This window comes from Stegodyphus dumicola, chromosome 1 (genome assembly GCF_044657685.1).
Source record: "Stegodyphus dumicola isolate Sdum_Otavi_A_Nest chromosome 1, ASM4465768v1".
Lineage (NCBI taxonomy): Eukaryota > Metazoa > Arthropoda > Arachnida > Araneae > Eresidae > Stegodyphus > Stegodyphus dumicola.
This window is the reverse complement of record NC_140768.1, coordinates 99,369,770-99,397,041: the sequence shown is the minus strand read 5'-3', so window position 1 is coordinate 99,397,041 and position 27,272 is coordinate 99,369,770. Positions and strand designations below refer to the sequence as shown.

Here is a 27,272-nt window from a genome sequence, read left to right as displayed (position 1 = left end):
GGAAAGCTGATTGTGGTCCTTCAGTCAGGTTGTGGTGTTGCGCGGCGCCAACTTACACGCAACAATAATAGTGACTGCTATGAACTGGAAAGTACACAAAACTCTTAAGAAGGGTTTAACTCCCTTTTTATTCTACTTTAGAAGTTACAGATGCGTGCATTTGACACTCACAAACTACGCCGACCCGGCGGTAAAATAAAAATAAGAAACTAAAAATGAATAATAACAAGTTACTATCTACGAGGCTCTCTAAACGTAACTAACCTAACCGCGTTCTAAGATACCGCTGATATTTCAGCAAACTTCTGAATATTAAGTTGAAAGATTCAACTATCTGCCGAGGCAAGCACACAGGCCGAAACGCGCGGTTCTTCAATTTCTACCTAGCCACCTTCACGCTCGTGAAGCAAGAAAGCACACTTACGAACTTGTTTCCATTCTATTTAACTCAAATTACTTCCGCTGGCAATTTGAATACTTTGCGTTTACTTAAAATTTACATACTCTGGCATTGGCAATTCCAGGGGAAAGTAAGGCTTGACAGGAAAGATAGTTTAAACTTAAAATAAATGTTAGTTAAAATAAATATAAACCCTACAAGGTTATAGGTCCGGCTAACCCTAACACGGGAATCTGTGTTCTCTTATTCTGCTGCATGGTGGATAGGGCGATCGGGCCGGAATCTTTTCTGTTTTCTTCTCCAAATCACATGGAAAAATTCTGGAACTGTTAAGAGAAGATGCACATCTGTCCTGTATAATAAAAGCGTCAAATGCCTGAAGTTCTTAGTCGTCACTGGTGTACTAGAAAATATATCATTATTCCTCGTCTGTGAGCATTTTGTGTCCTCATATGGCGAGCCAAAAAGCATATAAAAGCTTTTCAGGATTTCTGCTCTTCGAGACTTTATCTGATGTATAAATCCTCTTCTTTCCTACAAATGACAAATATGGGCGAGCGCTTTGTTAGTGTGTTCACATAATTCTTTGAAGGCGTCCCGAGGAATGGCTAATACCATTGGAGAGACTTTTTCAGCTGTTTCAAATAGCAGTAATTATAATCCTGTATTCCTTTTTGCAAAGGTACTCTTTGAAAAACTGCCCATTAATTTCAACTCTCCCACTCCTAAACTTGATAATCAAGATACTGAAGTAGAAAAGATCTTTGTCTCAGACAAGAAGATTGTCTTGGTCCTGACGCCATTAGTTATCCTGTGTAAAACACCTCCCTTGCAAGTCATTGGAGGCCCTCCTTTCTTTTCAACAAAGTATGGAAAGAGCATTATTTCCCATTGCATGGTGAAAAATTTTTGTTGTTCCAATTGCCAAACCAGGGAAAGACCCTTCGAATCTTTTTAGTTATCTCCCCATCGCTATAACTGTCTTTTCAAGCTGCTCGAAAAAATGAACAACATTTTCCTGGTCTACAATTTAGAGATGAATAATTGCATCTCTTCTTATCAAAGTAGACTTACAAAAGGATGGGTAACTATTGATTCTATATTCTACTCTTAGCAACTGGTATACGAAAAGCACTCGTAAAAAGAAATCAATTTCATTTTTAGTCCAAAGGGGCTTTGTTCCTGAAGGACTATTGTTTTCGTTTTGCGATTTAGCGTTGGTTCACTATAAATGTTCGTCTCCCTTTTCAAACTGTTGCCAGAAAATGTTAGAGTCCTGCATTATATTTAAAGAAATTAAATAATGAAAAATCGTCATAAATGTATGTCTATTTCTCGCATTGTGATAAAATAACGGTACATAGAGCCATCGACTTTTGAATGATGTAATCCTACTGCGAATATGAGCATGTGGAAGCCCAAATTTGAAATTTGGAATTTGTTTTATTATCGATTTCATATTTTGTAAAACCTTAACGAATTTTTGATTAACAAGCTCAAGGATTTCAAAGCGAGCAATGGTAATACTCTACGGTGGAAAAAACCTTTTTATCTCCAATGCGCGGAACTGTGTATCGGAAATTCTAAACATATGCTCATTTTAAAATTATTTTGCGACATTGCTATTGAACTCAGTTTTTATGGTTTAAGTGCAAAGAACATGATATTTAATAAATAAAGGTAACACGCAAAATGTTAAAAAACGCTCCTTTGGACGTAATTTAAAATGTGAAACCTTTCAGATTTTTTTTAATATTATTATTTTTTTAATGTTTTTAATGTTCTATGACACCACATAGAAGTACGGCATCCTTCGCGATTACAATAGTGGTTTACGGGAAAACTGCCGATATTCATCAAACACTGGTTACAAGATGGAAAGTTTTCCATGAATATTGGCTCTGTACTCTAGGAATTGTTTATTCAAGAATGGGGTGGGCTGCAAGGCAATTTACTAAATGTCACTGTACTGTATTCAGCTTAAAAATTAACTCTGTCTTATAAAAGCTCCTTCTAAAAGTTCATGGAATGCTTTACTTTGACGACTTGCAAGTTGAAGGCTTATCAGGGGCTTAACCGTGAATGGCGTGTTTTTGAATACTTGGCATGAATAAACATTTGTTTGTAATAAAGTTTAGAACTTGAATTATATTTATCAATATTTTCTATTAATATTAATAACAGATTTTTGGTTTTACTTTTATCTAATGTGTATAAACTTTGTATTATTCAGCAGACTTTTAATATTAAGATCCTATTTCTTATGTAATTTCTGTTATGTAATTCTTTACTGCTATTACTTTTGAGATCATAAAATAATTCGGTTTATGCTTTGTTTTTCAGTGCGTACCAGCAGCTGGAGTATTTCCCATACCAGAAGCTAAACCTGACTACGTAGTCCTCTTAGTAAGCGGGCTCACAGCTTCCATTGGTTTGGATAAAGTAAACCGTTTGTATTTTTTAATTAAATAAATCTCAATTCTAAAATAACGAAATGTTGAATTAAATTATTTAGTCCTTAACATATGATCCGTTTAGCTCACAAGTGGTGTAAATTTGTGTTCCAAGATCAAATCATTTAACCAATCCTTAACCACTCGGCTACTGGCGAGGCCTTTTCTTTTTGGAAAGTTAGGTTTAATTGATCAATGCAGTTCGAAGTTTGTGTAAAGCAAACATCCTTGTTGCCTGTTCTGGCCGCAGCTGGCGTCTAAGAAATTTGCTCAAATTAGGTAGAGGAAAATCCGGCTACCGGTTATTGGATCTCTCCGCAGAGAGATAAGAATGCTCTTGACAGAGAGAACAGAAAAACATTTGCTTTTGGCAGCGCTGAAAACACAAAGATTTTCTCATTTTTTCACTAAAACTAATTACCTCTTTGGAACTGTATTTATTGTTTTTTGTTCAAGATTTCCTGGGTGTGTCAGGAAGACTTTCTGCGTTCTTATTTGCCTGAAATTTTCAGAGCGCCTCTGTAATGGCGACAACCCTTCGATTGTTTGCTGGTTATAATCTTGACAGGCTTGAGAAAATTCCCATGAGCATTACCAAACTCCGACTTTGTACGTAATCTGGGATAGTCAGTGACAGGCGGTTGATCCACAACAATACACCTATAAACAGATATGTGGGAATTTTGTACGAAAGACTCCCATGTTCCAGTTTTTCTCAGGTACAAAACAATGTCTTTGCGACACTTTCGCAGACGGGTGGTACAGTGCTGTCTGGACAAGGGGACACACACAGTAGATATGCGGATGTATAGATCTTTTTCACCCAGCAGTCTGGCTACAGCTCTTACGAAGATCCGTTGTCCTGTCGCAGAAAGAAACTCCCCAAACAATTGGCCACAACTGCTGAGCTTTAGTGCGATATTTTCTTTTTGCGGATAATGAAATGAACCTGTCTCCTGCAGGCATCATACATCTAGCACGACTTCCCCTAAAATCCTGCTGCAAGTTTCTCTTGTTTAAAATGCTTTCTAAAGCCGTGAAAAACGGTTTGGGCGATGTTGAACTCCCAGGCAACATGTGTTATATTTCGCCGTTCTTCGATCTTTCCAGTGATACAGCTACGCATAAAATCATCCAAGTGACGTCGGGAAGACATAGCAAAACTTTCAAGATCGGCATCTAAATCCTTCCCGTAAAACTTTTAATTGCTACAACTGTCCGCAGGCGTCAAATCCTTTAAACCAGTTGTATCACTTGAGAAACAAGCGAGAAAATGAAAATTTGCGTACGCACATCTCTTCTTACTGTATACAGCACTTATTCTAATTTTCCATATTTTGTTTCCTTTCATTCTGTGATTCCTATAGGTCAGTAGTGCCGATCCTTTGTGGAACCGCGTGCGGGGGTGCCCAAAACCTCTTTGATTAAATCCCTATCGCAGAGCGGTTTACCATGTTTTGCCAGGCACGGTGAAATTTGAAAGCTGAACGTTGTTAGAAGGTTTTTTTTTAGAATGATAATTGCAAAAACCAACTTTGTGGTAATTATAATTCCTCAATTTCCCTTCAATAAATACTTTCCGTTCAGCTTCATGAAGTTCGGGAACAATCTTGTTGTTGGTGTTAAAGTGCCATCTGACACTAGATGTGCGACACACAGCACTTTCCCCCCACAGAGTGCATAATGCTTTCCTATTGTGTTCAATAACTCCAAATTATTCTGTCCAGGTCTCTTGAAATGATTTTCCACTATCAATGTTTAATTTTGCCTTTTTTTGCTGGAATATCGTTTGTGAGGGTTCTAGACCGTTCAAGACCGGGACAGTAGTAACCGTTAACCCGGACATCTCTTTGCTAAACTTCTAACTTTAAATTCCATATGTTCCTTTCCTGCTTTATTGGGCTTATTTCGGCTGAACACATGTGAATAAGCTTGGTTTCCATACAAAGCTTTCGTGTTTTGCTATATTATCAAACTGCATGTTTTTACATTATATTTGTACATCCCGCTTTAGATATTAAAGTAGAATTATTCATAGGTTACCTCAAAATACTTAGATCTGAAAAGTGGGATTTATTTAACAATGAAAGTAATAAAACTCACCGACAGTCTGGAATAAATTTGAATTCGTTTGGCAAATATTAGCTGCTTCAACTTTGGCGTATTCTTTGCCATGTAACAAGTAATATGATTGGCCCAAACAATTGAAACGTCATAAATTTTGTAAATAAATATCTATATCATTTCTATGGCGATGTATGAAAATTTTATATCTAGGCTTAGGCCCTATGTCAGTGGCATTATGTGATAAGTAAGTAAGTGAAACTTTCAAGAACAGACTAAAACACTTATTTAAATTACATAGTATTTTATTATGATTATTGATTAAGGATATTTTAGTCGAGTGCCAGTTGATGAGGCTCTCTGTGCCATAGGTTCGCCATCACTGCTATAGGTGATAGGGTTCGTCCTTGGCAATATTCCAGCAGTGCATTTTGTGGCCAGGAAAATTGGGGGACCGCAATCCTCAAACAGCTAAAAATTTCCTCAAGCAGCCATCCTTGCTTGACGCAGATAGCTCATCTGTGCTCCAATATATCTACATACATATATTTTCTACAAAGATTTAATTTTGAAGATGAATTGAAAGTTTTCGATTGAAATTAAATATCGGCACAATTTTTTAAAAGCTGTGATACGGCTAATTCTTATATAATTGAAAACTATTCGTTTACTAAGGCTACATTAAATGAAACATTTAAAGCAAAGAGTAAAATTTGATTACATTAGAATATTGCTTCAGCAATACGTGTGGAAATTCAGCTATGCTCTGCCAGAATTCTCTTCTTAACAGAATTGTTCTGTATTAGGATTACTGTGAAATGAATCATTTTATAGGTTATACTAAGTGTTAGTTAAATGCATTTTTATTAATAACCAGGATCTGTTATTAAATACGAAACTTGACAAATGGATTTCACAGAAACCATTTCTAAAGTTTTACAGAATAATTGACAAAAATTTGAGGATAATGGTCATAATCATGTTTAATTTTTCAGGCAGCCCGCATTACTGAAGCGGATACTGTTCTCGTTACTGCTGCTGCTGGAGGGGCTGGACATATTGCGGTATGTTTTCATATTTCAATATTATTTTTATTTTACGACAGAAGTGTATAAAAGGAAACGTATTTACTGTAATTTTATAATTATGAATTTCTCTGTTAAATTTCAAGTCCAAAAAAATTTGAACAGACTAAAAGTATTAAAATAAGTTATTTCTGCTGTCGTCGCTGACTCATACTATTGGCCATTTGTTGAAAAGTAAAATGAAATGCTTCTCAGCGCATATTAAGAGATAACTTTGATATAGAGAGTGAAGATGTTTTGGCATGATTAAATCTTCTGTACTACATTTTTTGGAGCAGAGACTGAAGACTGGATGTTGGATTATTTCCCGAACTGCAATATTTGAAAGACTAAACTTGTTTATAGAAATTGAGAAAACGAAGCTGTTGAAAGTGAGACATAAAAGTTATCAATACAGTTTCCATTTCATCTAGGAACAATTTTAATGAAATAGTGTTGAAGATGTTGTGATAGTGTAGGAAGGGGAGAAGCAAGCGTAATGTTCTTGTAACACAAAAATAAGTGACCCGAAAAAATAATTCTGTTAATGTAAGAGATCAGAACTCAATTTCTGGCTAACTAAAAAATTACTATTGTGATTAAAAAAATAATGGAATGATTCCATAAATTCAAGTTTCCAGTTCATTGGTCAATAATACATTACCCTTCAAATTGCTTCCCTGCGACTGCAATGCAATTACGGTAACATTTCCCTCAATTCTCGAAACATGCTCTAAATTCATTTTCGAGAAACTTCTTGAAATTTCGTAGTGAATTATTTTAATCCATCAGTAGACTCAAAACAATGACTGTGAAACAACAGTTTTAACCACAGAAGCGAAACCTCATACGGTGTCATATTAGGTATGCGGAGCCGTATTTGTTGAACTTCTGGCCAAAAGTTCATGAACAAGAGCATTATAAGCAAGTGCATTACTGTTGCTAAAATTTCATGAGTCATCTCGCACAATTTATGTCGTTTTTTTAAAAATTGCTTCATGTCAATACATCAACACACTGTAATAATATTCTTTAACAGTTTGATTAGTTAGTGGAAATTTATTATCCACAACCGAAAGACAATTGAAGAAACCAGTTAATATTACTTTTATATATGACAGATTGGAATGCAGTCTCTTCGGTGCTTCCTCTTTTGAAGCCGTCCATTTGATTACAGGGCCATAACATTTGGTGACAATAATTTGAAAACTGATACGCCATTTATTATGAACCAACTCAAAATCCCATTTCCAGACTAACCACCCTTTTTAAGCTGAAAAGTGAATGACAACAAGATTATTGTAATTATTTTTAAAGGAAGAATATCCCAGAGCATTGGCCGAACTCGCGGCCCGTGGATCCTATGCGACTTTTGAAGCAACATTAAGTTCACAAGTACGTTTAGATTATAAATTTATTGACACTCAGGTCCTTATTGTTAGGAGATATGCACTGGTTGTCGACTTCTGTTTAAGGAAAAAAAAAAAAAAAAGATAGCACGAACAGGCTGAGACTTTGTCACTCTATCCTTGTATACGTAGGATATGGCGTACACGGATTTCTCACATACAATTAGAAAATTTGGTTTGCCAACCGACAGCCAGAGAAGCTTCAGTATTCTAATGCTTTTGGTTTTCTGGCTTAAGTATGTTACTTAAGGGTTAATCGACACATGAAATTATCTAAAGTAACTATCAGTTTAGAATTTAATATGTAGTTGGTCGCCCAGAGGGGATAGTGGTTAATGTGGCTGACTGCCGTACGAAGAGCCCGGGTTCCAAATTTGGAGAAGCGATTAGTTCACGAGTTGTCCAGGATTTTTGCACATGTTACTATAATTTCTCAGTGCTCGCATCTCAATGTTCAGCGTTAAAAATAATCACGTAAGGAAGGGAAAGAAGAATCAGCCAGGCGCACCCGATAAAGACAGGCTAGAAAGCACTCGTAAAAGTAAAAAAATGGGAAACGATGATTAATTCGAGATTCAAAAAGCGTGTATAGATCAATTGCGAGTGGGAGAGATTTGACTGCCGCGGGCAATTTTTCTTAATTGTGCCGATGTCTTTATACATGACCACTGTTCGCCAAAGGATGCCTCAGCATTAAGACGTAGAAGTACCAGCAGCTTTGTCAAGTTACGTTATGAAGAATAACGTTAATACATTATGAAGAATGCAACCTTGACTAAGATTCTGGGCATTTCTTTCCGGACTTTAACAAAGGTGCTGGCACTTTTTGAAAGTTAGCCATTGTTCTTCAAAAAAAGGAATACCTGGCCCCCATACAAAGAGTGCCTTTACCATGAAAAATGCAACTTTCATCAAATAGTCGAGTGAAATGTGAAAATCTAAATGAATAATTATCGAATTCAATAAATGTGACGTCACCCAAGAAATTTCAGTTTATACCATGAAGAATGCAGCCTTCTTCAAGACTCCCGGACATTCCTTTGAACATCTAAGTGAACAGTCGCCGTCTTGAATGAAGGTGCTGTCAACTTTTACAAGTTAAACATTGTTCATCAAGACATACGGAGTGCCCGAGACCATTATTAAATTCAATTTACACTACGAATAATGCACTCTTCAATCTTCATCAAGAAGCTGGGACTCCCATGAAAAGGTCTTTATTCTAATTAATATTTAACGAATGCATAAAGATGCACGCACCTTTATAAAGTTCCATTTAAAACATGGGGAAAGCAGCTTCCACCGAAGTGCCGTACCTTTATGAAGATTTTTGCCTTAAGAAAACTCCATTGCAAAGATATCGGCACTTTATACGAGTGGGATACTATTTGCCGAGGCTACCGAGGTATAAAGCACCCTTGTGAAGTCGGCATCAGTATGAAGTTAAATTTATGACTTGAAGAAAGTAACTTTCATCGAACTGCTAGCACCTTCTTATCAGAGCATCATCATCAAGGGTGAAATGACTTATTCTATTTCCCGTCGATAGCTGTATATCGTAATAAAATAACTCATACAGTTTAAATACATTTATTTTCCAAAGCGACACTCAGGCGCTAGGCTCCACCTTACAGCGTAACATATAAATCGCAACTTCGAATCAAGTTTATAAAAGTAAATAATCAAGTTTCTCACAGAATACATTTCAACGCCAATTCCGGCGGCGCATGCGCCATTAGCCAACATTCCGCTCTGGCGCCAAGCATTTCTCAGCTAATACAAAACACTCCCGGCGTTGAAATTAAAAATTTCAAAACTATTATGTAAATAAATGTAAATATAAAGGCACTACAATAAATTACTTCACAATAACAAATCACAATATTGAAAATATACATTCAAATCATTACAACAAATACCAGTTTATAATAGAAATAAACCATCATTCTACAGGAAGTATACATATATCTCGAACATTTCGTTTCAGCAAATGCTGATTATGCAATCTTACAGTTACTACTCTTATTCTACCAACCAAAATGTGACCTGGGGTCAAAGTTTCAAAATTATTATAATCAGCTGAAATTGGAGTAAGAGGTCTTGAGTTCAATACTCCTTCAATTTCAGTTAAAACAGTTAAAAATTCTTCTAAAGTTAAACACTGATTACCAATAACTCTCTTCAAATGACTCTTAAATGATTTAACCCCTGCCTCCCAAATTCCGTCGAAATTTGGCGACTTTGGAGGAATAAATTTCCACTCTATACCTTCAGTGGTATAAAAACTCGCTAAATTCTCATCTGGACACTCAACCAATTTTTGCAATTTTTTTAGTTCTACACTAGTACCAATAAAGGTTTTAGAATTATCACTCATTATTCTAGTACATTTTCTCCTTCTAGAGAAAAAACGTTTTAAGCTCGAAATAAAAGATTGGCTAGTTTGGTCTGTCACAAAGTCTAAGTGTATGGCTTTTGTACTCATACATACATATACTACGACATAAATTTTGTTCAAAACTCCCTTACGTTGATTCTTAAACTTTATTGCAAATGGGCCGCAGAAATCAACACCAGTTATGTTAAATGGGTAGATGGTGTGACGCGCTCTTTGGGCAACTCGGCCATTACTTGTTGAACTGTGATGGGTTTGTTCTTAAAACATGTCACACATCTGTAGATGATCTTTCTACAATTATTTCTCCCATTGAGTGGCCAGAACCTTTGTCTTACCTGATGTAACAGTGATTGTGATCCTAAATGAAAGTACTTCAAATGAAAATGCTCTAAAATAATAGTAGTTAAACGATGTTTACTAGGTAAAACTATAGGGTGTTTACTATTAGCGGGTAGGTCCGAATAGGACAATCGTCCGCCCACTCTAATTAGCCCCATGTTATCAAGAAACACATTCAGTGATGCTAATTTACTTTTGAGGTTTACACACTTACCTCTTTTTAATTGATTTATTTCGTCTTTAAACTCACTTTTTTGGGCCTCTAATAAAATATACACCTCAGCATCCTTTATCTCTTCTAAAGTAAGTACTCCGTACTTCCTTACCTGAGGGTTCTTAAGATTATGGATAAACCTGAAAATGAAACTTACAATACGAATAAGTTTAGTATAATTAGAAGACAAATTAAGAATATCATTAAAGAGGTTTGCTTCATTACATGCAATTAAAACTAAGTTAGAATCGTTATGCAGTTCATTGTCCTTTTTAAGTTCATTTGGACACACTTCTTCAACTACCTCAAATGATAAGTCGTGATGAGGAATCTCTGAGCATGTTAAAAAGTCACAGCATGACCACCATTTGGAACAGTTCACAAGAAAGTCAATTTGAACACCACGCGTCATAACATCTGCTGGGTTCTCTTTTGTTGGACAATAGAACCATTCTGTCGGCTGTGTTAACTTCCTAATCTCGTTAACTCTGTTGGGGATGAAAGATTTCCATTTGGTACAGGTACCTTTAATCCAGCATAGCACTATTTTGGCATCAGTCCAATAAAATATTCTAGAGGATTTCTTTTGATCGAGCAATTTTTTCACTCCAGAACCTAAACGGGCTGCTAGTAATGCACCAAGTAATTCAAGACGAGGTAACGTAATTCTTTTCACAGGTGCAACACGACATTTTGATGCGACGAAACTCACAGAAATTTCTTCTTGCTTACGAAGTTTTACGTAGACAACAGTACCGTACGCCCTCTGACTGGCATCTGAAAAGCAATGGATCTCTATGGAATCGGCTTCGGGATTCAAAATGAATCTTGGAACTGCTACAGCACCACTTTGCCCACTCTTGACAGATATCTGTAGGTAGTTCATCATCCCATGTCAATTTTCGAACCCAAAGTTCTTGTAGCAAGAATTTAAGTCTAACGGTAAATGGAGTTATTAACCCAAAGGGATCAAAAATCTTCCCGGCAGTTTTCAAGATGAACCGTTTCGTATTACGCTTATTCTTAAGGAATTCTATCAAACTATCTTTGTCTATACTCGGACTGTCTTCATTAGTATCCCAAGATATTCCAAGATCTTAAGTGTCTCGTTTGATTCATTGATTTTATGTGGATGGATCTCGAAATCTTCCTTTTCCCATTTTCTCATCAGCTCAGGATCATTGGATACCCATTTACGCAAGTTCATATTTGCTGCACTTATAATTTGTTTAGCTTTTCGCGATAAGCTTAGAGCCTCATCTACACTGTCCTGTTCAGTAATAAAATCATCAACATAAACACAAGAATTCAATATTTCAAATACATCTGGCTGCTCATCTCGATATTTTCTAATGTGTTCTTTAATTGTTGCAGCCAACAAAAACGGACTTGACTTAATCTCAAAATTTACGCGCTTGAATCTATATGTCGCTAGTTTTAGATCATTTAATTGTGTATTTTCCACAAACAGGAATCGCACTGAGTCTTGATCCTTTTCTGCCAAAGCAATCTGCAAAAATGCTTTTTCTACATCCGCTGAAATTGCAACTTTATTTAATCGGAAATTAATTAGCAGATGGAGCATATTAGGATTTAAATTTGTCCCTGTCCATAGACAATCGTTCAGTGATAGCTGCCCGAACTCATGTGAGCTGCCATCAAACACTATTCTAGTCTTCGTTGAAGCACTGGTTTCTCTAAATACCGGTTGGTGTGGTAGGTAAAACACTGGTTTACCGATAGGTATTTTTCCATCTGACACTCTTTCAATGATACCTTGCTTGAGATAATCATCTAATATTTCACTATATGTAGAAAACAGTGTTTTGTCATAATTCATTCGCTATGCAAGAGTTTTTAATCTATTTTCCGCTACTCGGTAATTATCGGCTAATTCCCTCCAGTCCCTTTTCCAAGGTAAAGTAACCTCGTAGCGACCAGCTTTAAAACAAACTGTCTTATTAAATATTTCCAATGCTTTGTCTTCCTCATGACAATAAGGATCATCTTCAATGCCTAATGATTCTAGGTCGAAAAACATTTTCAGTTCACTCTCTGAATTATCATTTATTAACCCACAATACGATAAATTATTTCTCTGTGAATCATTTACATTTCCACTAACTATATATCCAAACACACTATTTTGTAATATCAAGCCTGTGTTAGGAACATAGATTTTACCAGCTCGTAACATATCATAAAAACTTCCGCGCCGAGCAACAGGTTTACTTTCTCTGGTTTATAAAATTTCGGATCCGCTAAATTCACCTTTTCAGGAATCACAAGGTTACTAACATCGATAAACTTTGCGGGAGTTAAACCTGCTATTTTTGGAATTACCAAAACCTCTAGTTTCCTTTTATACGTTTGTTCCTGATTACAGATAATGGTAACTGCTTTTCTTTTTATCGTAGTTGAAATACCTGATATACTGCAAACCGAAATATTTGTCTTTTCCCTTTTTAAATTAAGTATATCCGCTAATTCAGTGGTACAAAAACAAGAAACACTTCCACTATCACATAACGCTTTCACCTTAATTAAAGTTCCATCGTTAGTCTCAATGACTACAAAGGCAGTAGATAAAATCACGTTTTTCCCACTATTAGTACCCGTAGCGGCTGTAAAGGTTTCGTTTTGAGTTTTAGCTTGAAATGCAGGTGCGTGTACATTTAACGCATTGCTGTTTTGATCACCCAACTCCTGATCTAAAGTGTCTGCTGTTTCTACTGTGGTTCCAACGGAATTATTTTCGTTTTGATAACACAAGAGAAAGTTATGTTTTTTCTTACACTTCTTGCACAAGTAATTAGAACGGCAATTTCTCACACTGTGCCAATTAAAACAACAAAAACATAAATTCTGTTTTTTCACAAATTCTACCCTTTCTTTTACACTTAATTTCTGAAATTCAGGACAATTAAAAAGCTTGTGATTGCTCAAATTACATAACCTACACGAATTCTGCATATGTTTTTCATTTGCGTTAGAAACGACAGCGGTAACTCTATGTGTAACTTTTTTTTGTGTTAGTCACACTATTTGAAGCGTTCAGAGTTCTTGCATGATCTTTAAGAAATTCTATAAGATCTGTTAAATTATGCAAATTCTCTTTCTCTAATTTTCTTTCCCACCATATTTTGGTGTTAGGATCTAATTTTTGCCCTAAAATGTATGCAAACACATTGGAAGAAAAACCGTTAACACTCTGATTTAAAACTTCTAATGATCTCACGCATTCATTTGTAATGTCAATTAAGTTTAATATTGCTGACGCAGACTCATTTTGCATAGGATGCATATTCATAAATCGTCTCAGATGAGCATACACTTGTTCACGGTGATTAGAGAACCTTTCTTCTAGTAATGAAAAGGCTAATTTATAATTAGTCAACTATGGATATTGACTGCACAATACGATAAGCATCACCTCTTAGCGCAGATTTTAAGTACTGTAATTTGACTGCATCTGTTAAATTAGGATTTGAATCAACACTGGCTAAAAAGATATCTTTAAATGAAAGCCACTCATGTAAGTTACCCGAAAACGTTGGCAAATTAATTTTGGGTAATTTAACATTGTTCTCAGTATTCGTGCAAACCGAAAGCTCCGATTTAATTTCTTTGGAAAGTTTAGCTAATTTACGATTTAATTCGACTTCTACATCTAAGAGAATATCGTCAATCTTTTCTTTCTCTTTTACATAAGCGTCAATACTTTCTTCCGAACATAACCCGAACAAAGAATCGAAATTAGAATTTATTTCTGTCTCAAACACTTTAAATTTATTCTTTAGTACTTCCAAGTCACTTCCTTGGACATTTTCGTCCGCAACCCTTTGTTAACTGTGTTTTTAATGTACGTTTTTTTCGCTAATATCTCCTTTAGTGACATTTTAATTAGCAAAAGTCAATAAACAAATAAAGAGCTTCAAAATGGTACAATGAGCTTCAAAAAGGAGGAGGGTACTTACCCTTTTGTTTCTACAGGACTTCAATCTTGAAGTATCCTATATAATTCTTCATTTCACAAACCGAAAGTAAATTCGTACTCTCATAAACTTTATTAGCTCTTCCGGCTCTGATTGGCCACAAAACTTGAAATGACTTATTCTATTTCCCGTCGATAGCTGTATATCGTAATAAAATAACTCCACACACATTACACAGTTTAAATACATTTATTTTCCATAGCGACACTCAGGCGCTAGGTTCCACCTTACAGCGTAACATATAAATCGCAACTTCGAATGTACCATAAATCAAGTTTCTCACAGAATACATTTCAACGCCAATTCCGGCGGCGCATGCGCCATTAGCCAACATTCCGCTCTGGCGCCAAGCATTTCTCAACTAATACAAAAGGTAATGGTAAAATAACCTCATAAAGGTACCGACACCAGTGCAGAACTTGAAGAAAGCATCTTTTGTCCAAGTGCCGGCGGCTTTATGATGGCTTCTCTCTTCGCTAATAATCGTCGCCTTGCATGAAGGTGCTTGCATCTTAAGTGACAAGACTTATAGCCATCAGCACCTTGGTAAATTTCCAGAATTCTTGGTAGCCCCATTCGCATTGGTACAGATGTACATAAATCTGGTGTTCAAGAATTGTTTGCTCTTTCCATTAGCGACTAATAAAAGACCATATCGCCCGAGTTAGCTTTTTTAGTGTTAAGTAATTTGACCGATTTGAATCTTTATAGAAGTTTTGTATATTACACATTAAATGACAGGAATATGCAATTTTAATGCATTTTTAACATAATTGCAGAAATGAAAAGGAAATGTGAACATCACTAAATATTTATCTTGAGCCACGATCGTCAGTATGCCTGTGGCTACTATTCAGTAAAACAGCCAGTTTTATAACTGAATTTTCAAATGATTTGCTTCACTTAAATATTTTATAAATTCATTACAATGAGTTTTAGGAACAACAAGATTTATGAAAGGTTGATAAGGAGGAACGAAGAAAATGGTTAGGATCATTTTCTTCGTTGTGTAAATGGAGGAAGAGATTATTGAAAAGTATGAAAACGGCGTATTTATCTGGGACTTGGCTGTTGCATACCATATGCCGAGTAAAATTGATTATGAACATGTTAAAAATTGCTTTTTATCTGAATAACAGAAAAGCATTTATATACAGTATATATTTCATGCACAGTATTTGTAGTTTAGTATTAAAACAGTGTTATAATAATCAAAATGGGATTTTTTTTACTACTTTCTCTTTATTTTTTATTGGAAAAGTGAGTTTGGTATACATCTAAAGTTCTGGACCGCATTAATGACATAACCGAGGTATTACTATATTTGGTCATTCATGACAGTTTTCTCAGAATTTCTTGTATTTGATGCAGAAAATTTGACTTATTTTTAAAGGAACTGTAGGTTATATGAAGCAAATTTGAAATAAAATTCATTTGTAATTTATAATGAAATCGGAAGATTTTACTCGTAAAATGATGAAATTTTATATGTTTTTAACAATGTCCCATGTATGTAATTGAAAACAACTTTCAAATCAAATTTTATTCTCAAATTCTTTTTAAAATAAAGTTGCTTTCTGATTTAGAATTAAACAAGATCCTTTTAAAGCTACCAAAATTAGCATTTATTAAAGCAATATTTGGAAACTTCTCAACAATAAATAATTATTTCTTAAATTAAAATCTTAAATATATGTGTATTCAATTGTTTTTATGTATTTCATTAATAAAATGCCAATTTCTTTTTTTATTTAGGTTCAATGGGCCAAAGCTGCTGGTTGCCATGTCATAGGAACTTGTTCAACTGCAGAGAAGGAAAAAATTTTAAAAGTAATTAAAAATTTGATTTTTAAAGTCTATTTAAGTTTTCATTTCTAATCCATAGTATTATGGAAATCAGTAATTTGAAATAATCAATTAATATTAAATTTTACACTCCAGAAATATAGAAAAGGAATTTGGCTTTAAAATTTCAGTAAATTAACATTAGTAAAATTTTCAGTTAAATGTAATTTTCTCCTTATCGAAAAAAAGAATTAAAAATATAAATTCCTTCAGTTTCTGATACATCGTTTAAACCATATTTATTCCTGAGCTGAGTTGGATTGCTCTTATACCAGAACGATTATTATTTTTCATACATCGTATATCGTTTCCAATAAATTTGATAACAAAATATGTATTAAGTTTACCAATTTATATAATACTAACCTCTTAAAATAGTAATTATGGAAAGCTAAAATGTATAATGATTTTAATGAGCACATTTAGTGCAATATAACTAATATCAATAACCTTTGGACTAAAAAGGACAGTTATCTCTCTCGTTCTACTGGCCGATTGATGAAATTCAAATCGCGTTTTCATGTCTCGAAAAGCAACTTAAGATATGTATTATATTTATATTGTAACGTCGGTACACCCGTGTCGGGTGAAAGAAAGACAGGTTGTCTTTTAAATTATTTATTTCATGAACTAAAATAGATTTCTTGATTAAAACATAAAAATAAACTGATCATTACAGCTCTAAATCATACAATATCCGCTAACGCAGATTGGACGCAAAAAAGCGTCCTTTTTACTATAGTTACAGCATAAAAAAAACTATTGTTCGACTGAACGTAAAAGATGCGTCCTGTCACCTCAAAATCACATGAAGAACTCTTACACAAAGATTTCACTCGTTTTGTTATCTGCGAAGAGAAACATAATTAGTTCCTTGTGTCCGGAAACTCCCAGGGGATTTTATCTGCAGTCCTGCTTTTTTCCGGTATGGTCCATTTCGTCCGCGAACAAACAGGAAGTTATAATTCAGCACCTGTGCCCGCGGGGGTGCTAGTAGCTGTATCGTCACAACCCCTTTTCTTCCCGGGGCTTTTCAGAACTCCAATTCCCGGTAGCTACCACAGCAAGTTTTCAAAGTAAACTAATTAGTAGTTATTAGCATTAATAGATTTTACAACAACACTGGGCTAAGTACCAAGGACAATATAACAAGAACTATATTGAGGCCAGTAAAAGAAACATTTAATCAACATAATACTGAGAAATAAACTTAATTATACACATACAAATAAAGAACGTATAATTTTCTGAAAAAATGTAATATACAATATACAGTCCTAAGTTTAATATTAATTATATATCTAGCCAGGCTGAAAAGGTAAACCTTGCAGATTTTTAATTTTCCGTTTGTGATAAACTCTCAACACCTGGATGAGAACTACTACATTTGACCTCAAAATAAACATGTACATTTAATTGGGCTTTAACATCATTAAAACCCACTTCATTACAAGTTGGATTTACATCATTCATGAAGTAGCTATATTTAATCCCCTTTGACCGTTCAGTATCAGGCACTAGTATAGATAAATGATAAACTGGGGATTCTTCTACTTTCCTTTGTAAATTTACACTACTAGGTGTCTTGGGCAATTCTCCTACGGAATTTCTAGGCATTCGCAAACCTCTCGAGCCTGGTTGGTACGAAACGTCATTTAGCTTATCTACAGTTTCTTGTTCGTGCCGAACCGAAAAGGTAATTCTTAACTTGTACACCTTTCCCAAAGAATTACTGTGATCGTTTAACGCGACTAAGTCACAAGATGGCTTTACAACGTCACTTTTCTTTTGTAGGTCCGCTATAAAAGAATATTTTATTGTAGGCAGTCATAGTTAATTCACTTTCGTTTCAGGCAGAAAGAAATTTGTTTTCTCTATCCTTTGTGTTTGAGACAAGACTTTACCCCTTTCTATAATGAGGGGAGAAACTTCGCTTGAGGATTCGAGTTCGCCTCGTTCAGACTCCAGTGGACAACTTTTCCCCATTTCATTCTTTGATTGACTCGGAGCTCGAATACCTGTTTTCACCTGAAAGAAAAGTTTATCGTGTTGATCTACGGCTAATTTTTCGGCGGTTCTGTTTCCAAACAGATAATGTTCCAATTCATTTAGAGTGACCACTGCTTTTGCTGTTACTTGGCCAAAAGTTCCTTCTATTGTAACGTTTGCTAAGGGTACACAAATTGGGGCCTCACCAAACGGGTGTTTTACCCAAACAGTCTCGCCCTTCAGCATCGAAGGAGTGAGATATTTCTTGCAAATTACGTCAATGCATGACCCGGTATCTCTCAAAACTGGAAGATCAAAACCGTTCACTTTAGCCATCGTTACATACGGGGCTAAACAATCTTCTTCAATCTCCTGGACTCTATTTAGAATAAACGGAGTTTTGAGATCCCTTTTAATTTCCGGACATTGAATCCTTAAGTGTTGGGTTGAACCACAAGAATAGCACTTAAGGGGTCTTCTCATATCAAATTGACGCTCATCCTGATTCCGGAGATGTTCCTTTCTGTCAGAGGCATATCTATCTTCCCCTCCAGACTGGTGATACTTTTGCGGATCCCTCGAATTTAAATTATTTATATTTTCCCTTTTTGACTCCGAACTATGAACAGGAGAGATCTTCTTACGGGGTTCACGCACATTTTCATATTCTTCCAGCATTTCCGCTAATTTCTCTGGAGTCGTTATCTTCGACCATTCGTCAATAAAATGTTGCCGCACTTCGGAATTTACACGACGCTGCATTTGGTCCGTTATCATGAGCTCCTTTAAAAGTTCAAAATCCGTAACTTCCAAACCTGCAATCCATTCTTCAAAGTAGTTCCTTAATTCAAAGGCAAAATCTCTCCAAGTGGTTTGGGGGTGTTTCTGAGATTGCACGAATTTGATGCGAAATTTTTCTGGACTAAGTTTGAACCTTTTAAGCAGTATCCCTTTTATATAAGCGTAATAATAAGCCTGCTGTTCTGGTTCTCGCATAATCAGCTGAACTATGTCAGTTGGCAAAATTGTCAATAAAACCGAAACCCATTCTGATTGGTGAAGATTCGCACGCTTTGCTTGGCGCTCAAACATGACTAGATACAAACTGATATCGTTCTCTTCAGGATCAAATTTTGGCATCATTTTTTTAGATCGTAACGGCTTTTTTTTAGTCCATTTTCTTCATTCCCACCATTTCCAGAGTCATTTCCGTTCGCGGCTAGTAAACGTAACTTGGATAATTCAAATTCCATTTCTTCTCTTCTAATTCTATCCTGCCTTTCTTCTTCTTCTCTCCTAATTCTTTCTTGCTCCTTTTTTTCTCTCTCAAGCCTCGTTGAAGTGATATTTTCTAACAGGCCTTTCACTAGTTCCTCCTCATAGATTCATTTCCCATAATCAGCTGTCTTAAATCCAATATCCTAAGTTCAGGGTAACTTTTTCCCCTAACTTTTCAGCCAAGGATTTAAGATCCTCTTTCCTAAATTTTGCTAAGAATGCCATGATGTAACCAAAATTATGATCCTAACAATTTTAGCTCCCTCACACTGCGGATACATACAATTGATTTAAACAGATATCATTTTCACAAGAGAGAGTAAAAATTAAACTTTTATAATTTTTTTCACAACCTATTTTACAGATGTTAGACAAAACAAGATAGTTTACACTATAATATGCACATTATGCATTCAAAAATAAAAGCAAAAATTGTCTACTTGAGGACGTATGAAACTACAAATAATATTATCCTCTGAAAAGCTTTAAATTCAGTTGCGTAAAACACACTTGCTTATGATAATACAATATACTTTCCTCAAATTTGGGATATGTTGAAATATGCATTCAGAAATACAATAAATTACACAATACCTATCCATATGCTAGTAATGAACATTAATATGCCAACAGTTAAAAGGAAAGATACTGGGGGTTTTATCATTCACCTTTTACTCCTTCAATAGAAAAAAAAAATCTCAGTTCTTACACAAATAAAGTTTGACACACCTTAACTGAAATTCTAATATTTATAATATTCAAAACGTCTTAGAAATGATATGTCAGAATGCCACCTAACATTAAAACCTTCAAGTTACAGTAATTCTACTCCTTTACACAATCCAATATATAAGTTTAATTTAAGCACAACACATTAACATTTCAGATATTAAAAAAAATCTATTAACACAGGTTTAAATTCTAAATTTTATACTTTCTTATTGTAACATAAAACCCAAAAAGCACATTTCTTTAAGCTTTACAGGAACAAGTTGACTTAAAACAGTTATGTGAACTTACATACTGATTTACAGAAATAAATTAAATTACTTTACTGCCTCAATATAAAAATCCAAGGTACTTACCCGTCTAGATTAGAAACTTCGCTTCTCACAATTTAAGATTTTATGGACACTGATGATCCAGGCACCTATAACGCACACACACAAGAGCTGATGATCTAAATTTTCTCGATCACAAGGGTGATCACCCACATATCACTTTTTCAATACCCTACACATCACAATGATCTGATGATCTTCGGACAATAATTGTCCCACAAGCTCACTGCGGTAAATTTCTCGAACACAAAGATGATCGCACAAGTAACACCTTTATCACCCCGCTTAAAGATGAGCTTATTTCAGGAGACTGTCGTTCCTCTTTTTGTGGACTGATGTCCGTAACCTCTTCGTGGATTCTATTCCCCACTTCGAAGAGCTGTAAATCACTTTTCGAACGGATGTTCGTAAATTCGTGCTGCGCTTCAGAGCCTGGCTGTCTGTACTACTGCAAACACTGATGATGTTCGGACAATGGCTGTCCTACAAACTCGAGATGAATTTCAGACTCGGACGGTCTGCAATCTCTGCATGGATTTTCTTATCTCCCCGCTTCGGACAGCCGTAATCACCTTTTCGAACTGATGTTCGTAACTTTTCGTGTTGCACTTCAGAACCTGACGGTCTGTAATATCTGCAAAACACTGTTGATATCCGGACAATGACTGTCCCACAATCTTGAGATGAATTTTTAGAGCCTGACGCTCTGTAATTTCTGCATGGATTTACTGATCTCGTCGCTTCGAAGAGCTGTAATCACTTTTTCTAACTGATGTTCGTAACTTTTCGTGCTGCACTTCAGAACCTGACGGTCTGTAATATCTGCAAAACTCTATTGATATCCGGACAAAGCGTCCTTTTTACTGTAGTTACAGCATAAAAAAAACTATTGTTCGACCGAAATCACTGGCGTGGTTTAGAACGTAAAAGATGCGTCCTGTCACCTCAAAATCACATGAAGAACTCTTACACAAAGATTTCACTCGTTTTGTTATCTGCGAAGAGAAACATAATTAGTTCCTTGTGTCCGGAAACTCCCAGGGGGTTTTATCTGCAGTCCTTCTATTGCAGGTATGGTCCATTTCGTCCGCGAACAAACAGGAAGTTATAATTCAGCACCTGTGCCCGCGGGGGTGCTAGTAGCTGTATCGTCACAATATATAACACTGCTCTAATATAGGTATTTTGACACAAAATCGGACTTTTTCTGAAATGACATGCCAATTTTTTTTCCATATTTCGATTCTACAACTCAAATTACGTCAAACTGCCAAGTTTTGTAAAAATCGCACGTAGTTTTTAAAAAATTAGCTCTCAAATTTTAGCTGCTCAATGTTAATTGAGTTTGGTATATATTTATTAATATCTCTTTTTTTTATTAAACCCTTTTGATTCTTTCTTTCATATTTCGAAATTCAGGTTCATTTCAAATAAAATTCATCCATTTTTATGATTTATTCTTAAAATTTGTATTTTTAAATTTTTATAAATTAAAAAAAATTGAATTTTAATCTATAAAATTTTTACCATCATCTTAAAATAGGGTACTATTCGGTTTTGAGGGCCGTAAAAAATCGCCAAACTATTGTTGATGCTAGTGCTGCCAAAAATGATTGCGGCAACCCTAATGCAAGAAAGGAAGTATAATAGTAAATAAATATCTAAGATTGATGTTTTAATTTCATATAATACTTTTTATTATTATAATTTATATAAAAAAGGCTAAACATAACTGAATGCATGCCTGCATCGCTATTTCGCTACCGACTTATCGTTAAAGCATAATTTCATCTCGTTGGTTGTTCAAACGTAATTTTCTATAATGAATGATGCCTTTTTTTTTTGAAAATATTCTCGGTAAAGAGCAGAATCGCCCACTTATTTGTTTGCCGCTTTTTACAAGGGTAAAAACAATTGGATTTTTGTCAATTTTCTTTTACATTTTAAGTGAAAATAGGTCGATGTGTACATAGATAAAGTCAAGGGTGTGCGCAGTGCCATTTTTGTACAATTCTGGGATTTTTTTAAGTGATAATAGGTCGCTGTGTACATGGATACCGAGTATGTGCTATTCTTAGAAACGCGTCAAGCAGTGGTTGATTCTGCACCTTACCCAAAACTCTATTGCAGACTATTCCCCATGGGCAATTCTCAAATTGTTAAATCCATAGGATATCAAAAAAGGAGTTAAAATCAAAAAAGGAGTTAAAATCAAAAAAGGATTTAAAAATTAAGCTACTATTTCAATGGCGTTTTAAAAAATATAGAACTATATAAACTTACGCTATCTGAAATCAGCGCTTACGCTAGGTTTGGCGTGCTGTTAAATGCATGGAGGTAGGAAAGGACTTCCTACTCTTACTTCCTACCTCCATAGTTAAATGGGCGCGTTTGCTAGATTTGACGCTTTTGCGCATACATTTTCGCTGCAGTTTTTTTACGGTCTTCAAAACGGATGTAAATTTTACGGTCTTTAAAATGGATGTATTTCTAACCATACCTGAAAAAAAATTTTTTTTATTCAATTTTTTTTTAAGATATACCTGAATTTACATTTTGGCGTGTTTTGAAGTTTGGCATATTCATTCTCAGCGATATAAGGTCAAATGTGGTTTACGCACTTTGTTTAAATTATTTAAAAGTGTGAACGATGACCGTTTTTCCTCTCGTCTACACCGAAAAAACAGGAAAGGAAAATAGATTGTTATACATTAAGAAGTTCGACAAGAGAATTATTATTGGCGCAAACTGAAAAAAAGAAAGCGCCAAGATAAATTTTTGAATTTCTCTGTAAATTTTGTATCAAATTTTACAAAATTTACTATTTAGGCATAATTTGAGTCGTAGAACAGAAATATGGAAAAACTTTGGCATGTTATTTCGTAAAAAGTCCGATTTTGCGTCAAAATACCTATGTTAGAACAATGCTATATATAAATCGAATATATATACTAAGTTGCGCTTTCGAGACAGGAAAAACGCAATTTGAATTTCGTCAATCAGCTAAGCACAGAGATAGAACTCAGGCCAGGGAGATATAGAACTATTCCGCCCTTTTTTTTTTCTTTACGCAGTGTGTGTGCATATCAATACACAGATTCTTTATTATTTAATAGAAAGGATTGAGTAGTTTACCCTATATAACTATTCAATCCACAATAGTTTACCCAATGTAGGCCCACCAGCGGCCGAGCGGTAAAGACTCTGAACACTGGTAGTTTAGTCCGAGGTTCGAATCCCGCGAACGGACTGGTTGCATGGGTGTTTTCGTGGTTTTTCCCATGTGTAACGTGTATACGAGCCAGTTTCCCTTAGGAAGTCCTCCACGTAGGCATCCCTCCCTTTAGGCAGATAGCCATAATTAAATAATCCAATCCATTTACCCTATGTAACTATCAATGTAACTAATTGTAAAACATCTGAAACTTAATCTCTTCAGTATAAAAATGTCGATTGCCTTTTATTTTACATTCTGTCATAATCGGCACAAAATAACTAAATTAGTAAATTGTAACTAAATTAGTACTTATTCCTTAAAAGTAAATCAATATTAAAATAGATAATTACTTAATTTAACACTAGAAATGTATTTTTTTTTCATTTTATTTAACAACTTAATGTTTAAAACATATATTTGTGACTTATAGGAATTCGGTTGCGATCGTATAATTAACTACAAGACAGAAGACCTCGACGAAATTCTCTCCAAGGAATATGAGGTAAAAAAAAAAAAAAATTAAAATTTTTGTATAATGAATCTGAAATAGTTAAGTTACTAGCTGTAGGTTCAGTTCTTAAGAATGCTAGTTTGATTTAACAAAGTTATTGAAATTGCTTGAAACGTTATTTGGCATTTATTCAAATATTACGACAGTCTGTTGCTCATGAAAAGTTAATGTAGAAATTTCATAGCTTTGTTTTTTCATTCCAACAAATTCTCCAAAAAATCATAGCTTATAAATCTCATCAAAGAGTTATAAGCTAGTGTTAGATAAATATCGAGAATTATTGTTAAATATTTAAATTGGCTATGTACATTATTTAAAAAAGCTACATTTTAAGATTTAAAATTCTTTAGTTTAATGGTGCATAACCTTTATTTACAGACTTTTGATTTACGTTAACACCATTTACATCTTTAATTTTGTCGGACAAATTTAAATTTCGCTCTTTAGGAAAATTCCTCGAATGTGAAAGTTTCGTTCAGAGTGCATAAGATGTATTACGTTACCAGCTTTCAGCTATTTACATGTGTTCCTGTAAATTTATTTTAGAAATGAAATGCTTAATTATTCCTGCGAGGATTGCATTTTATTTATTAAGAAACTAATGGATTACATTATTTAACTTAGGTAAAACACATCAGGACTATCTGTCTAAGCTCCATAATAATTTTAATAGAGAGCAACTTTCTTTTCGTACCACTAACCTCTCGAAAAATCTTCTACATCAACAGATTTTTTTTCCAGATTAATGTAAATTTATTAGATAAACATCCTTATTTCCTTCTTTTTTTACAATGCCGTTTTGATGTGTATTGTCATGGCTATTATTGAAGCAGCGCCAAGATTATCACCAAGATATAATAGAGAAAAGTTAGAAAATTCATCACAAACATGTTTACATATTACATAAAATTTGCGGTTGCTATATTTCAGGGACTGCTTTTGATACTACATCTAAAGCATTTTCTTGCCGCAAGGACAACTATCCCTCAATAATAAATTTTAAACTTACTATCTCTTATTAGAAATGCTAAAGTAAGAAGAATCAGCGTAGACATAAACTTGCAGGACTTGTTTTGAAGGTTTTAATAAAGAAACTTCTCTCTTTAGCTGCAGGAGTGCAAATGACGAAAGTGAAGCCTGTGCTGAAGCGACAACAATGAGAGGAAGGAAGTACAGCTATTGGCGTCATCAGTTGTTAAAAAAATTAAAACAACTGAAATAATTCCTTTGAAAGCTGAGGGTAAAGACGGATTGGAATTGGGTTACTAGCGCGAAAACTGTAACTTTACTCGGAGTTCTACGCCTGATGGGCAGACTATACCTGTTTGCGATCATATTTGCGACCAATGAGATGGGACCGTAATAATAATAAAGCACTTGCTTAAGATAGCGAATGTTTGTAGTTGTTATCAGGTATAAGGTATTTCTCCTACCTTCTTATCACGCCTTCGTAGTGTAGTTTTCAGCACGCTCCATGCGAATTCTAGAGCTCCGTGGTTCGAGTCCCGGCGAGGGCATTGGTTCATTCTACAAGGTTACCATAAAATAAATGTATTTTACTATTCAAAATAAAGTGAGCCTCAATCATCCGCTTATTGAAATTTACGTGGACTTGCTCTCAGCATTATAAAAGTAGAACTCGTGAAACAGATCTAGACCAGGCATGGGTAAATACTTTTAACTACAGGCTAAAAAAGTAATTTTTTAGTGCATTGTGCGGAAAAGACCGTCGCAAAGTGCAGTGGTGCTTGTGTGATGATATATTGCTGTATACCTATTGTTTGCTAGGATGCAATGGGAGTTACTCACCTGTGGAAGTTTTTTTTAAAAAATGCAATTTAAAATAGTAGTTTGGGATCTTAATTTCATATTTTTTGCTTTAGATGACCCTCTGATGATAAACGTGTGATCACGATAGCTTGCAGGAAATGCTTTGCTTTAATTGGTTTACTCATGTGTAGATATGAGTATTAATAAATTAAAAATATAAAATATTTATCAATTAAATATACAATTAAATATAAAATCTACTTTTAAATTTCAAGGGATATGAAGCAAAAGAGGCATCGACTTAATCAAACGTTTTTCTACATTTGTAGCTTTGCATATATTTTTACTACAAACACCGTGTTATAAAAAATATTATTTAGTATATACATAATGTGAAATCTCGAATGTTCCTTTGCGATTTTATCATCCAAATGTTCCAACTCTCATGTAACAATCCTTAAGCTCCCTTTTCTGATCATTTTTTCGTATTTCAACAATATTTATATTTAATTGAGTAATTTCTAAATAAGTAATTCAGAGGACCATATTCGGTTTGTGGGCCAGCTTTTGCTCAGCCCTATGGCGACTAAAATACTAATTTAGTCGCCATAGGGCTGAGCAAAAGCTGACTTACTCGCGTAAAAATCAAGCATATCACAAAATATGAAGGTCGTATGCAAACAAAGAACGATTAAAAGTCCAAAGCTTCGACATTTACTTTATATGGCTTTCGCACTACACATATCCCCCCCGCCTCGAAAAACAATGTGACTGAAGATCAAAAGGTATCACCTAGCGTTTGCTTTTACTAAGAAATTATGACTGTTGTTTTCTAAATGTAATGAAAATTTACATAGGAAATCAGTAGCTTGGAACATTATAAATTTGAAGCACTTCTTTGGGTAAAGATGAGTATGCTAGGAATTGGATGAAAAAATTTCAAATTTAGAGTTTTGTCAAATTTGTGTAGCCATTAGTTAAAATACTTTTATATAACATTTTCACACAAAATGTATTACTTTCAGGCTTATCCTTCTGCTTATGAATAACGTTATTAAAAAATATAAATATTGAAATTTTTCAAAATTAATTGATGAAATTATTTAGCAATAAAAAAATACATTAAAAACCTGCAGAACAAATTCATTTTTCTAGAAAATAAGAAACTATTTTGTTTAAGATACACCAATAAAAGTTGCATATTGAAAATTGCATCAAAAATGGTTATCACAAAAATGAGCAAGCAGCTCGAAAATGCCCCCAAA

General features: G+C 34.6%; 1 protein-coding gene across 1 annotated transcript in view; it reads left to right on the top strand.

Moving 5' to 3' along the window:
- LOC118195030 (prostaglandin reductase 3-like) overlaps positions 1-27,272 on the top strand; it is a 68,801-nt gene that overhangs the window by 31,013 nt on the left and 10,516 nt on the right. Inside the window, exons 5-8 of the mRNA XM_035366262.2 lie at positions 2,744-2,842; positions 5,913-5,981; positions 16,092-16,166; positions 24,157-24,228. Coding sequence (XP_035222153.1) covers positions 2,744-2,842; positions 5,913-5,981; positions 16,092-16,166; positions 24,157-24,228 — 315 coding nt within the window. The remainder of the gene's footprint in view (positions 1-2,743; positions 2,843-5,912; positions 5,982-16,091; positions 16,167-24,156; positions 24,229-27,272) is intronic.